Source organism: Tauraco erythrolophus, chromosome 14 (assembly GCF_009769465.1).
Source record: "Tauraco erythrolophus isolate bTauEry1 chromosome 14, bTauEry1.pri, whole genome shotgun sequence".
NCBI lineage: Eukaryota > Metazoa > Chordata > Aves > Musophagiformes > Musophagidae > Tauraco > Tauraco erythrolophus.
Genome location: NC_141478.1, coordinates 20,389,689 through 20,403,896, shown reverse-complemented (window position 1 = coordinate 20,403,896; position 14,208 = coordinate 20,389,689). Strand labels below are relative to the sequence as shown.

Sequence of the window (14,208 nt, the reverse complement as noted above, 5' to 3'; positions counted from 1 at the left end):
TAGAAGTTTGCAGGGTTGGAGCTTTAGAACTCTGCTCCAAAAAACTTAATTCTGTATCCTTGTGACTTGCCAGAGGAAAGAGGCTTGTGCCTTAACTACTGACCAAAGTGAAAAATCTGCTAAGAGTTAGTTGAAGCACCACACACAAGGATGTAGGTGGAATTTATGTGGCTTGGATGTAGCTCCATCTTGGTGGAGATCTGGGATCATTGTCTTACCATTCTTCAGACTACACTGTTAGAAATGTTTTGTCCTGTGCCCATATGTTCCCTCAGAATACCAGAGAGGCTGAGATCTCTGGAGTTTCACTGTTGCATCACTCTCAACCTGAGCACGACACCGAAAAATATAATCTGGTCAAAAGTACATACTTTTAATAAATACCATTTATTTAAAACTTAATTTCGAGAAGAATGAATGAGAATAATAAAGCTACAGCTATACATCAGCACAGAAACTACAGTCTTGGAAATTCTGTACCTAATCTGGCATTTCTGGCTTCTCACAGCGAAAGGTTGGTTTGATTCATTAGAAAATTTGCTTACGATGCTTACAGGTAAAGATTCTGCTGAACGATATACAGATGAACTCAGAAATCCTGCTTGTGTTAAACATTTATACAGAAATATAGCAATCTGTATAAAATACTAGTAGTATCTTATATTAAAAGTAGTCTTTGATGCAGCTCTTAAATTTAAGTGAGTACTGGCTTTCATTTCAGTAAAGTTGATGCCAGTCAAACTTGAATAAGTTTGAAAGTAGCTTGCTGAGTTTGATCTTTTTTCATGGAATTTCTTGAGACTGAAGTTCCAAACATGGGACACAATTTAGGTTCTTCTCTGAAAATTGACTTCTGTTTCCTTGAGTGGCAGATACAAGACTGTGACAAATTCAAATGTACAGTGTTAGAAATGACTTGTATCAGGAACTTAAAATTTATTTCTATTAATTAATCACCAACTTAATGCTTACCTGTTTGTGTGATTGTGTTTGTAAGAAATTTGGTATTTAGCAGTTTGCATCCTTTCGAAGGTGTTCTACTGGAATATGAGTAACTGTAAATGTTGCTTAGGTTTTACTTAGGCACTGGTCATCTGATTACAGGGGTAATAATGGAACTGCTACAACTTCCAGTAGTTAGCACAGTTCAACATGCTGTTTTCCTAATTAAAATACGGCTGACATATAAGAGAGATGATAAATGGATGCCAAATGTAGTAGATGGATAACATTTGGTTATTTATTAGCATCACTATATTTATTTATATAAATAACATAAATAAAAATTTTTTACCATGAGAGTTGTAGAACACTGGAACAGGTTGCCCAGAGAGGTGGTGGATGCTCCATCCCTGGAGACGTTCAAGGCCAGGTTGGACGACGCCCTGAGCAACCTGATGTAGGTGGAGATATCCCTGTTCCTTGCAGGGGGGTTGGACTAGATGACCTTTGAAGGTCCCTTCCAGCCCTAACCATTCTATGATTCTATGATTCTATGATTTATTGCTAAATATCAAAATATATTCCATGGCACTATCTTAAAGATACGTTTGAAAATGTATCTTTCAAGTAGTGGGAATTATGCATGGTTCCCATTCCAAAACAACTGATCCTTTATTATCAACAATATTAGCTGAATGAGTAGAAACCTAATCACTCCACTAAGGTCACGTTTTATAAATACAGGCAGCAAAAGGTAACGCTGTTACTTTAATATAGCTATTTATGGCTCTGTAGTTAAGGATGTGTCATAAACTGTATTTTAAAGGAGCTGTAAATTAGCCAGTATAAGGTTTGCTTTAAAGGTTTATATTCAAGGCCTCAGCTAAGGAGCATCTTTTCTCCAAGCTGTTCTTTAAGAAGCGACTCTGATGTCATAGAAGATGAAATATGAAATTCTCTGGCATGTGAAACCCTTCTGAAATTCCTGTTCATTGCTTGTTTGTGACATGCATCTTTTCTGAGCACGTCTCTCGTGCGAACATTAGCTGGGGTTCATCTGGAGTAAGAGCATTTTGAGATACATGTAAGGGTAGCAGAGGTGTTAGTACAATTGTAGTAAATCAGGTTCTCGTTCTCCCCCATCTTACAGAAGAATTAGAATCTGAACACAAATGCAGGAGGGAGTGTAACCATTTTGACAGCACTGTGTCTACCTCCCCAGTTATACAGTGGAATTTGCTGTGTTTAATGCCCTGTGGTACAGGTAGTCAGAGCGCTGGGAGGAATGAGCAGCCTGGAACCCAGAGAGATGGACTACCGAAGAAACAGGGCTCTGGAATTTACTAAGCAGTTTTGCAGATTCTATCTTCGTGTCAGGGTTCAGTTCCCTTGTAATGGGAAGCTGTGTTTATGTTATGAATTGATCAAATAAGGCCCCTAAAATCTGGAGAAGAAAGGCATTTATATTCTTAAATACGGTGATGGAAAAATCACTTGGGTATTGCCTACTTTCCCGTTCTGTAATTTGAGCATGAGAAATATGAGTTCGTTTACGTATTTCCTAAACGTGCAGGGAACTTCTCGTAGCTTAGACACAATTTGTTGGAATTCAAGAGAAATCCACAGAAAACAAAGATCGTCTTAAGGAGAATGAGGAACATTTTCTCTAGACTTTGTACAATCTTTGGGTCTCTATTCTGTTTATTTCTTCATAAAGTGTGATTGATTGATAAGTCCATCCAAAACTATCCTACAGTCCTGATTACCTTATGTTGCCTGAGGTCTAAAATGACTTTTCTGTAAGAATTCTCCATCTCCAAGTATAAACTTTACCTACCATTAAACTCATCTTTTAGCGCAAAGAAATAATGTTTCCCAGCTTTTTACATAGGGGATGAAAAGGCTTGAGTCCCAGTCAGTTGTTTTGTGATTTATGGTATTTTTAGTTAGTGATTAGGTATTCTAATTATAAACTCTGTGTACTGGTTTCTGCAATGTTGGCTTCAGTTGGTTTTGTTCAATCACCAAAAGCAGTTTTTAGAGTGGAATTTTGCAGTAATCTCTACAAGGGTAGACCAGTAAGAACTGATTTTCTGGAGATCTGTGACACAGTGGACCAGTGCATCAAAACTGCGTGAAAGGTGCTGTTAAAATGAATGCATTAATTAAAAAAAAAAAGCAGCAAACAAAAACCAGACTACTGTAGCACGTACCTAATGCCTCCATCACAAAATGGCACATGGTTGGGCGTCACTTTGGGTTTACTGGAGGTGCTTATTCACCTGGCTGCTATGGAATGCAGAAGCTTACAGAAGTCTTGCATGGTGGCAGGATTTTTCTGTTTGTTTTTCTTTTGTTGTGGGAGAGAATTTCAGATTTAATAAGGACAGTGTTATGGGGCCAAGTACTGATTTGGTGTTTTCAGCCAAACAGACGTGCTTCAGAATCCTTTGGAATATCCTCTGCAGATGAGTGACTGGCTGTCTCTGTCAAGGAAACATATCCCCATATGACCTGAATGCCCAAGGACAACAGATAGGTAACACTGAGGTGGCATAACTGTGCTTCCAAACTGGTGCCTAGTGATTCCGGTCTGTGCCAGCATTTGTGAAGGCTCCCATCACATTGAGCATGTTGGCAGTCCTCTGCATCTGTGCAGCAAGGCAGTGCTGGATCAGTTAGTCTGCATATTAACACTGAACATCAAAACAGATTTGTTGTAGCTAAAGCTGTTAAATTACAGCTGAAAACAGCGTGAGGACAGTCTCAGACCTGGTGTAAGTCGGAGCAGTTTGATTCGTTGGCACAGCGCATACACTGGGTTGAATTGAGCTTGCAATATTGACAATAGGGTGAGTGGAAGTCTTAGCACAAGGAGTCTTGTAAAGTGTGAAAGCTTCCTTTCGTAACTAATTCAGTGCTTGCTGGCATCTCCTCTGCGGTGTAGCCATAACATATCGATCACAGGGCTTGCCACATCAGCAGATCACTGACATTAATGCTCATATATTAGAATGCGGGTTTAAAAACGATAAAGTCGTGTGTAATGTCTTGGTAATAGGATTTAACTGTGATGGAATATTGCTGGTATGATTATTAGTAAAATGTTATTTTCATCTCTGGATGCACATACTTGCCAAAATAAGTAATATGGGATATGTAATTAGAAATTGTAACTTTCCAATGTGCCAAGAGGCAGAATATCTTGTACTGTTGTGCAGTGTGAATGTTGAGTTATAAACGTCAAAGAAACAAAATCTAGTTCTAAGTAGCTGCTGCTTATATTTAAGATAAGAAAGTGTGTTTTAAGAAACTCAAGTCAGTGGGATGATGTAGTCTTCTTCAGTGAAAAATTTCTTGTTTACAAATGTTTGAATATGTTGAAAAAACGTATTGCACAGAATCCCAGCCTCTTACCATACTTCTGTTTGTTGTTTTCCTTTTCCATCCTATCTTGCTTTTGCAGGGCACTGCCATAGACTGTAAATTAACATCAGCAGCAGCTGGAGATAAAAACTTTGACAAAAGCCCAACAAAAACAAGACAGCCTCGAAAAGTTGATCTACGAGCTCGATACTGGGCATTTCTTTTTGACAATCTCAGACGGGCGGTTGATGAAATCTATGTTACATGTGAGTCGGATCAGAGTGTTGTAGAATGCAAGGTAAGTTTGCAGCAGTCTTTGCCTGTTGTCACGTGGCTCTTATCGTGCTTTTTTATACTTACAAAAAAGCCAAATGAGGAATTAGAACTTCAGAAACATGTTACTGTTTGATTTGTATTTAGCAAAGGCTTGTAATTAGGAAAACTGATGGCATGTTCATTCAGATTTAAGAAGATGCTTTCAACTTAGGCAGGGACTAATTTTGGAAGTCTATAAAACTTGTAGTGATGTACATAATATTATTAGATCTCAGTTTTTTTCATGAAATCAGTTTTTGCTTATGGAGTTCTGATTTTGTTAGTTTTCTGACTCCACACCGATTTGTTTTTCCCCAGTAGTGTTCTTCACTGTAGGTGGCACTGTTGCGATTCAGCCTTCCTCACAGTCGTTTGCTTCCTGTTAAGTGGCGTAATTGTACATTGCGCCCTTCTGCAGTGATAGTTACGACTCCTCTGATTCTCTCTGTGATGTTAAGAAAGCGATTGGTGGTCAAGTGCAAACGGTGTCTGTTTGGGATGTCACTGTAAGGCACACTTCCTAATTCCAGATAACCTGTGTTTGTGGTAGCTTGTGCATCTCTTCCGTTTTATGATGATTTTCTAGTAGATCCGTAGACAGACCATTGATTGTCATGTAATAAAAATCACTGATTCTTTAGAAATGGAATTTATCCTAAGCATTAGGAGAAGGCAGAAGAATACATTAGAAATGTTAAAGGTATGACTTCTATTTTCATATTAAACGTGGCTGAAAACGCATTCTGGAAATAATTATCTAATCACTGTAAAAAATTACATATATCAATTTAAGTAAACTTTTTTCTTATCACATGCATCTAGTTCTTTGCTGTAATCAGACACAGCCAAATTGACTTTGAGATTAGCATACAAATACATTTCATTGAAAACAGCTTTGAAAACTGAACAGTAGCTAGAGGCTTCCAAATCGCTGGTTGGTCTAACACAATTTAACATTTTGTTACTGAACTGTCTTCCTGCTCAGGAAACTTCTCTGGAGAACTTTCTGGTTTAAGAAAATCAGTCAGCCTTGCATTGTAATTAGATTACCGTTTTAAACTTTTGTGACTCAAAGAACAGAAGCGTATTTGTACCATTATCACATATTTTTGGGGTTAGATACCATTCAGCATTTTCATCATGCTACTTGAGCTGTCCTTAGACAGGGATAGTACATAGCCTGGGTGAAAAGTCATTTTAATAGACGCTTGACAAGGATGTGTGTATCTGTGTGCATCACGTTACTTGTTTGCAAAACAGAGGTGGAAAAAAACCAAAAATGAGTAAACAGGGGAGTGCAATGTCCTGTGTTGTAAAACTTACGAGGCATTCATGTTGCTTTTACCTTTTAAAAGATCTTCTCAGCACAAAAAAGTGCCTTACCTGTGGAGCTGAAATATGCATTTGTGCTGTGGTCTTTTGTTTGTGGGATTTTCTTTTGAAGGTTGCTGTTAAATGATGAGGATTACTCTTTTGATGAATTACTAAAATTTTTTTTAGGTATGAAGTATAAAATGAGTCTTGAAGATTTTTTGTATTAATAATGTTTCACTTCTGTCAGTTGTATTGATTGTCATTATTTATTTTGGGGTGGTTAGTGATGACAGATACTACTACCAGTTTCTAGCAGAAGGGAAGCTGTCAATGTGTTCTAGCTAATCACTTACAGCAGAGTATCTTGACTGCTGTCTTTTGAAGTGAGTGCTTTACATCACTCTTAACAGATTGATGTAGAATATTTTTGGTACTACATAATAGGCTTCAACTAGGGAGTGATCAAACTCCTAATTAGCGTGGAGATGTGTTGCAATTTTGGATGGAATATTAGTGATAACCAACAAGAAGTCCTTGTGGAAACCACGAGTCTTCCTCACGTCTGACCCTGAAAAGCCAGCAGAACACCAGTGATGCAGATGTGGCATGGCAAATATGCTAAGCCTCATTAGCAGGAAATTAATGTGTATGATGTGTAAAATCCTTTCCATAGGCTTTTGGACTTAGGAGGCCAGGTTTTGTGCGCTCATACCATGTGTCTTGTCTGTCCTTGTATATCCTTGATTTTCTGTCATCCCTGCCATAACTTAGTATCAGTGGACCAATTTAAATTAATTTGGTCGTTATACATTTCATGAGAGGTAGGTGACTAGCTTGGAAAAAGACATCCTGTTAAGGTTCACATTGCAGAAAAAACTGCCACTCAATCTTTATTAGACACCAGAGAATTCTGAAAGAGAACAAGAGCACACAAATGCACAGAGGGAAGAGGGATTGTGTGTGTGGTTGGTTTTCGTTTTGTTGGAGTGTTTTGATTTTTTTAATAAGAATTAATTGAAGTGCATGTCATTAGTCATTTCTGACACCAGAGAAAGCAGTAAGGAGGCCATGGGAAAACAGGCTCCACTAGATCCACAGTTTGCAGAATCACTTAAGTTTTTTTTTGGCTTGGTGTGTTGTTGTGGGGGTTTTGTTGGTTGGTTGCTTGGTTTTGATTTTTTTTTTTTTTCTCTTTGAGCGGGAGGAGTTCAGGTAATTCTTATGCTTTTTCCATTTTTATGTATGGCAATGCTGGTCTTCTGAATATTTTAATTTTAAGATAGAAATTCCATTTATAACAAACTTTTACTAAAGCTTGTTCTGAAAAGGACAATGGAATAGCTTTGGTTTTGTGCTACTTATACTACATAGAAAAGTATCTAGTGATTAAAACGTTACAAGAGATACCAACAGACACATCAGCTCAATCAAAAGTGGATTAATGTACTTCTGCCATACCTAAGGAATTGAAAGGATTTTGATAAATGAAAATTTCTTATTGCCATGTTTTTCTATTTACTTTCCAAACTTATTTGACAGAATATCTTGTTAGTTCTTTTCATGAAGTACCATTTTTACTTTTACTGCTGTACAAAAGTGGGAAACAATATTAAATCAAAATGGTTAAACTGTTAACTTTTCCTTCTTTGTTTTTTTAAGTGGGATTTTGAAAACTCCTTTTTATTAAGATAAATCTGTGTTACCAAAAACTTCCTTAATCCATATTTCAACTTTTTAAGTGATATCTCCTCAAATTTATGTCTGGGTCAAATGAGCATGTGCTTTTCTATTTAAACATTTTAGTCGTATAAAGATCGTATTAAAAGACGACCCAGGTAAATATGAAATGTAACAACTTCTGGCATTTAAAACCTTCAGATTCATCTGGTAGAAAAGTGTTTCTGATTTTGTACCTTTTGCTCTGTTGTAGTCTTACAAGTTGGTATAGTTTTATTGATTACGTTGTCACTGAAGATAATGTTTGATGCTCCCACATGGGAGAGGGCTCTGGTGGCTGGTTGTGGTTGAAACTGCAGACGAAAGGGCTGTAGTAAGGATACAAACAGTAGAAATGTGTGTAAGAGGATCAGTGGTTGTGTGTATTTTTTCTCAGCTTTGGGCACTGCTAAAGTTGGTATTTTGCTATTGATTTGGAACTGAGAACTCTGAAATTATGTATATAGATATATAGATATGGCTTTGATGCTTTATATATAAAGGTATAATGAACATGGTTGAATTATTTCTGAAATAAAGAGTTCTCAAGTTTAAGCATCATCTTACTAAGCATAAATCAGTTTGTGCAATAGCGACAGAGATTAAATATATCCTAATAGATTTGGCTATAACCTTCAACATTTCAAAATGCAAATTATATAGATATTCTATTTATTACCTGGTATTTTCTAGGTTTGGGTGATGAGCTTAAACAGAAAAGAAACAGTAATGCCTTTCAGTCTCTTTCTGTATGCTAAAAGGAATTAAGCCCAAAATTATTTGTAGGTGGAGGAAGGCAGATTCTGTAGTCAATTTTGGCCAGTGGAATTTTGGTTAATGCAACAGAGCAATGTATCTTCTGCTGTTCTTTTATGGTCTTCAGGTGTCTCAACAACTGAGTTAGTTTGTTTATTTGTATTTTTATATATGTGTGTGTGTATATAAAAGAAGGAAACAACACACAACACACATAAAGCTCTTATTGATAGAGTTTGAGGAACTGGATCCAGCAGCTAAGGATACAGTAAGTCTAGAAGAACCTCAGACTACTTTAAATGTAATTATTGGGGTTTTTTCCTCATACGATGAGTTAATGTCTTCAGTTGTGCGTTTTTTTTTTTTCCTTTCAAAAAAGCTGCATTTTATTATGTAAAAATTTATTTCTATATTCTTTTTAAGTTGCTGTTTAGCATTGTTTAATGCTGGTACAAACTTTTGTCTTTCCACCTAGCATTACTTACTGGTATATTTCTGTAATGTTTTGGCAAAGGTAGTTTCTCTTGTTTCTAAATCTTACGAGTACATTCCTAAATCAGTCTACTTTGAGTATAGTTCAGTGAAAAGTGTCATTCTGCTTGAGATTCTTATTCTATGTAAAATGGAAAATTCCGCAGTGAAGTTTTGTTGTTCTGATTCTTGTAGACAGCACAGAATACTCTGAAGAGGTGGGTAAAGCCTTTCCCTTAGAAGATTTGACATGTTGCACGATGTTGTTATGCGAAAGAACCAGCTGAAACAACTTCAGTTAAGGCCCTCCATTCAGGGTGGTATCCGTGAGGGAGTTTGAGTTGATGGAAGGCCTCCCAGGAGAGAGGAACTTACTTCATTAGTGTCCCTTGTTGAGAACGTTTTGTGAGGGCTGCTTCTGGTTCTGGGTATGCTGATTCTAATGATTTCAGTCTACGCAAGCAGGCTGAGACCCACGGTCGTCCAGGCTGATCGCTGGGGTTTAAGACAGGCAACAAAAGAAGACTCTTTCTAAACACATTGGAGCTGAAGGTAGAAAAACCAAGATTTTCTTAACTTCAGTGAAAAGGAAATCTGCAATAATACAGTGTAATGGTCAAGTTGATCCAAACAGGATCTTGATCCTATTTCTACTGAAAAGAGCCAGTTTAACTCTGTCCATTTTATTTTTTTTGGAAGATAAGTTTTGATTATATTTCCCCTGCCCCCCCCATACTTTTCAGTCTTACAAATGTGAAAAGTACCTGGTTCCAGGAAGGAAGAAATACAGAATTGGGGTTTGATACTTAAGGCTTTTTGGGAGAGAGAATTTGTTATATTTGAATTTCACTTTTTTCCTTGTAGTGCTACAAACCTAAGAAATGTATCCCAAGAAGGATTATGAAATAATTTATTTTCTCAACACAGACCTCTAAGTATTCTGTTTAGGTACATTATTCTTTATCCAGTGTCCTGGATTTCTTTGGGTCAAAAAAAAAAATCTTATCTTTCCACAGGAGTTGAAAAACCCAAAACAACCCAACCTGCAAAATCTGTATCTAATTAAGATTTATTCAGCATCTTTTGCATTTTACACCTAAATTCTTTTAATTGCTGATTATATCCCAACTAGAGTCCTCTAATAAGTGTATTTCTATCACTTTTGTAACCATTTTAAGCATTAACTTAATACCTTGATGTACTGATGTCTTCATTCTTTAAACCTCTAGATCATTTCCAGTTAGTTAGAAGAATTTCAGCATGGAATGAACTCTATGATTGAATCTATTTTCCTTTTATTCAGTAAAACCAAGGTAATTGTGAGTTTCCCTGAAAGCCCAAGCAAATGATTTACATACTAGAACATGTATAATTCTTTTTCTGTCTTTCTCACAAGACAGTCTTTCAGATCAATAGGTTTTTTATGGAATATATATTCAAATTTTTTGAAAAGGTCATATTCTGCAGTTGGAATGTATCAGAAGTATGGTAGGCTGCCACTTATCACTCAGTTGTACATGTCTTCAATTTCTGAATTTGGAGATATTAGGAAGAGTATGTTTATGTCTCTAAATAAATACCCAGTGGCCCTATTGTGGCAGTCAATGCTAAGTGAAAACCTATTTTGTGAGTGTTCCTCCTGCCTCTTTTTGGACATTTGTATTTTCATTGTTGTCATCTTCCACAGGTGAGTCAACAGTGAAGGACAGGAAAGTGGGATAATGATTGGGCATTCAGTCTCACAGATGGGAGTGGATGAGATCTTTCACAATGGTAATCTATTCTGAAAAGCCAGCATCTCTTCTAGTTGGCAGTCCGGATATTTCTGCCTCTTCATCCTTTGCATCAAATGTATATATATATATTTACATTTTTGGTGTAAATAACATAAATTTTAAGTAAGAAGGAACTAAGGTTGCCTGCTAAAAATGTACTCCAGTACAAGAAAATGGAATTTATTTTGGTAAATATATAATCTGAAATATTCAGTATAGATAATGAAATAATATAAAGTATGCATAGTTTGTAAAATAAAACACACACTTCTAGCCTTGAGAATAAGCTGAAGTACAGATGTGGTGGCTGAGCTCATTTCCCTGACATGCATTCTACTGTTTTGAATTGTAGTAGCCTTAAAATCCTACAGTCTTCCATGTTGCCATGTTTTCCTCCTCCTTGCTTGAGAATGGGAGAACAAATGGAGAAGATGACGTTTCAAAGCTGTTACGGGATTTTCAAACAAAGTGAACTTCTGTTTCTAAGGATTATAAGAGGCCTATCTAGGGCCCAAGTCAAGATTGTCCTGATTCAGGAACATAGGGTTAATCTGGTGTAGCTATAGGGTTAATCTGATGTAGCTACTCTATGTATTGGAGATCTGTGTTGATTGCAAAATAATGAATATGATCTCTCAGTTGAAGAGTCTAGAAGTACAGCTTCAAGATAAATACATAAAAACCACAGTAATGGCTGAGAGCTGGAAAAAAGAAGGAAAAAGCACAAAAAGAGCTTTTAGATGAGCAGGAGTATTGATCAGAGAATTGAACAGAGGGGAGAAGGAAACAGGAGCTGTATTGTGAGTGGTTTTAGTTTTATGTCACGGATTTTCTTTGCGTTGATTTTAAACAGCGTTGCTTTCTTTTTTAGTTTGAACTGTCTTTTTAAAGATCGTATAGGATGGATATGACCTTGAAAAATAATGGGATTTAAAATTGTTTTGACTCTAGTGCAGCCGTAGTCTACCCTATAAAGGTTCCTTTTTGTCAGCACCTTCTCAAGTGGTACGAGTTTCCACTGCTTCAGCACCGCAGGGTATATCTGCTACACGCGGTACCGTAGGTGAGCTGGAGAGCTGTATTGATGTCCGAGACCCCAGAGCCCTGCGCGCCAGGATTGTGTGTCAGTAGGACAAAGGGATGGCGCCAACCCTCCTGCCGTATGCGCCAGTAACTAGAATTAATTACAAACCAATCGAATCCGTTGCAGCCAATTGGTAAACTAATTGGTAATTTTAGCTGTACATCTATATGTAGTTATCTGGATGCCCGTAACGGCGCTTTCAGAGCCACTTTTGTTCTGCTTCATCCTGCTTGACAAAATGGCCCTCATAGCTTTAGGGGGAAAGATGTGCATCAGTGGATATGGGGCCGCTCCAGCTGCTTGTCTTGTTTGTATTCCCTTGTTCGTAAAACATGGCTCGGGTTACAGCTGCATGGTTCTGCTCTGATCATTTCTGATAACAAGTAGCTAAACATTCCTGAAAGTAGGTTAAACCTTTTATTGTATTTTTTTTCCTGTGCTAACTAACTTCAGAAATATAGCTCATATTCAGATTGATTCTTTTTTTTTTGTGAGGAATATCTCAGTGGCAGACTTGAAAAGTAAGTGATTCAGAATTAAATTTTGCTTTCTATGCTCTTATTGTTAGTAACAGTCAGCACAGCTTAGTATGGGCTAACCTAAATGGACGTGAATTGAATTAGAAAGCTGAAATTTTATTAGTGAAACTGAAAAAAGAATGGCTAAAATACTTGACTTGTTCATTCTTGTAGCAGGCTTTACTTAAGAATTATTTTAGTGCTGTAAACCAACTGCCTTGTAAGACAGATTTTTGTTAGCTTTTCTGTGGAGCATTTCAGAACAAAGAGCAACTTTTACATCAGTGGTGTCCTGTTTGATTTCCCTTGTGTTTGACTTTCCTGTGACTTTCCCTTAGAACAACCAGCATATGCTCTCTATCTGTCATATGTACTGGTTAAAAGGATACTTACATGAAAACTGAAGCTGAATTTCAAACTTGAATTTATGCTAAACAAAATAAATACTCATCCGTATAATTCTGTATGGAAAAGCATTTTGCATACATTAGAGGTCCTTTTTCTATGAAAAGGACAATTAAAAGTAAAGACGAATGGGATGGGATGTTACAAAAATGTGCATTAATTACCTGTACTATAGTAGAGTGTTTTTACTGTTTTCAGTGTTACAAGTTTTACAGTTGAAATTTGTAGTTGTATGCTTAAGATCCAGTACATTTTCATTTGTAATTGTTCAAAAGATATTTCTAAGTAATAAGAATTTGCTTTGAGCAGAAAATTTCTCTTGATACCAGTGGGAATGGCTTTGACACAGTAAAGAATTTGCAAACCAGCAACATTTTGATAGCGTTTTTCCTTATACCGTAAAATTATGTCTATACGTTAAACTCTGAATGCGAAGCTGATATATAAGTTTTCATAGAATTTGAGATTCATTTATGGATTTTTTATTATTTTCAGCGTGTTATTATCATAGAGTACAGTCTACATTTTTCTTGTCTTTGAAAGTGTAGCTATGGAAGCTTCCATTTCTGGTTGACATGATCTCGAACTGTCTCCTTTAGAAATGCATTAACGTTTCTTCGTTGGGTGACGGTCAGCTCTGCTGAGAAGGTGCCTTGTGCCTGTTGACTGTGATGGTCTGTGTGTCTTTTGTCAAATTGAGTAAATAATTTTTGAGTTTATATGTGGAATAGAAGTGATTTCCTAGCTTCCTGCATGGTAAGGAATTGCTCCTTTCTCTACCGGTGACAGCAGATAACTATAGTTTGCTCAGGGAACAAAGCTAAGAATTTAATCATGTGGTCTTTTGCTCTGCTTTGCTGTGAAAAAATGACAGTATTGTCTGAGTAAAGACTGCAGGATCCCAACTTACCTTTTAATATTTTATTCTTTCTGTAATCTGACCTTACTATAGTTACTACACTTGTACATTTGGCCAAACTGGAAATCGGTAGATACAGTCAATAATTTCTGAAAGCTAAGGATATTTTTATCAGAAACAAATCTCTTCATTCCCTGCTGTTCAGCCACTGGTGTTTTATCTATGAATCTCTTCCTGATACACTGTGAAGTCAACTTAATTTTATTTGTATTTTCGTAACAGTTCATTTTATTTGTTAGTGACCAATACATAATTTACAAGATTCTAGCTACTTAATCAAGATTTTGCAATATTTTGAATAAAACTCCAGCTCATTTCTGACAGTGTATGTTTAATCCTTTCCAGGAATTATGGGATGGACTATTATGGGATGGATTATATTTTTGCTCTTAAGATCCCTCCCAGTTGTGTTATTTTATGATAACGTGTAAATCTTTCCAGCCATAAAAATATGTTCATGGCTACAGCTTTCAGTGATTAATTTGTGTAAATATGTGTAAGTTCTTTGGTAATTGTACAGTTCAGAAGTAATTTGTAAAATGGTAAAAAACTAATTGCTTTTCAATGGTCAAGAAGTGTAATCTGAGTATTGGAGTTGTAAGGCCTGGACGTATCATTACTCCATAG

General features: G+C 36.5%; 1 protein-coding gene across 1 annotated transcript in view; it reads left to right on the top strand.

Moving 5' to 3' along the window:
• SCAPER (S-phase cyclin A associated protein in the ER) overlaps positions 1 to 14,208 on the top strand; it is a 159,477-nt gene that overhangs the window by 14,848 nt on the left and 130,421 nt on the right. Inside the window, exon 5 of the mRNA XM_086620331.1 lies at positions 4,409 to 4,606. Coding sequence (XP_086476457.1) covers positions 4,409 to 4,606 — 198 coding nt within the window. The remainder of the gene's footprint in view (positions 1 to 4,408; positions 4,607 to 14,208) is intronic.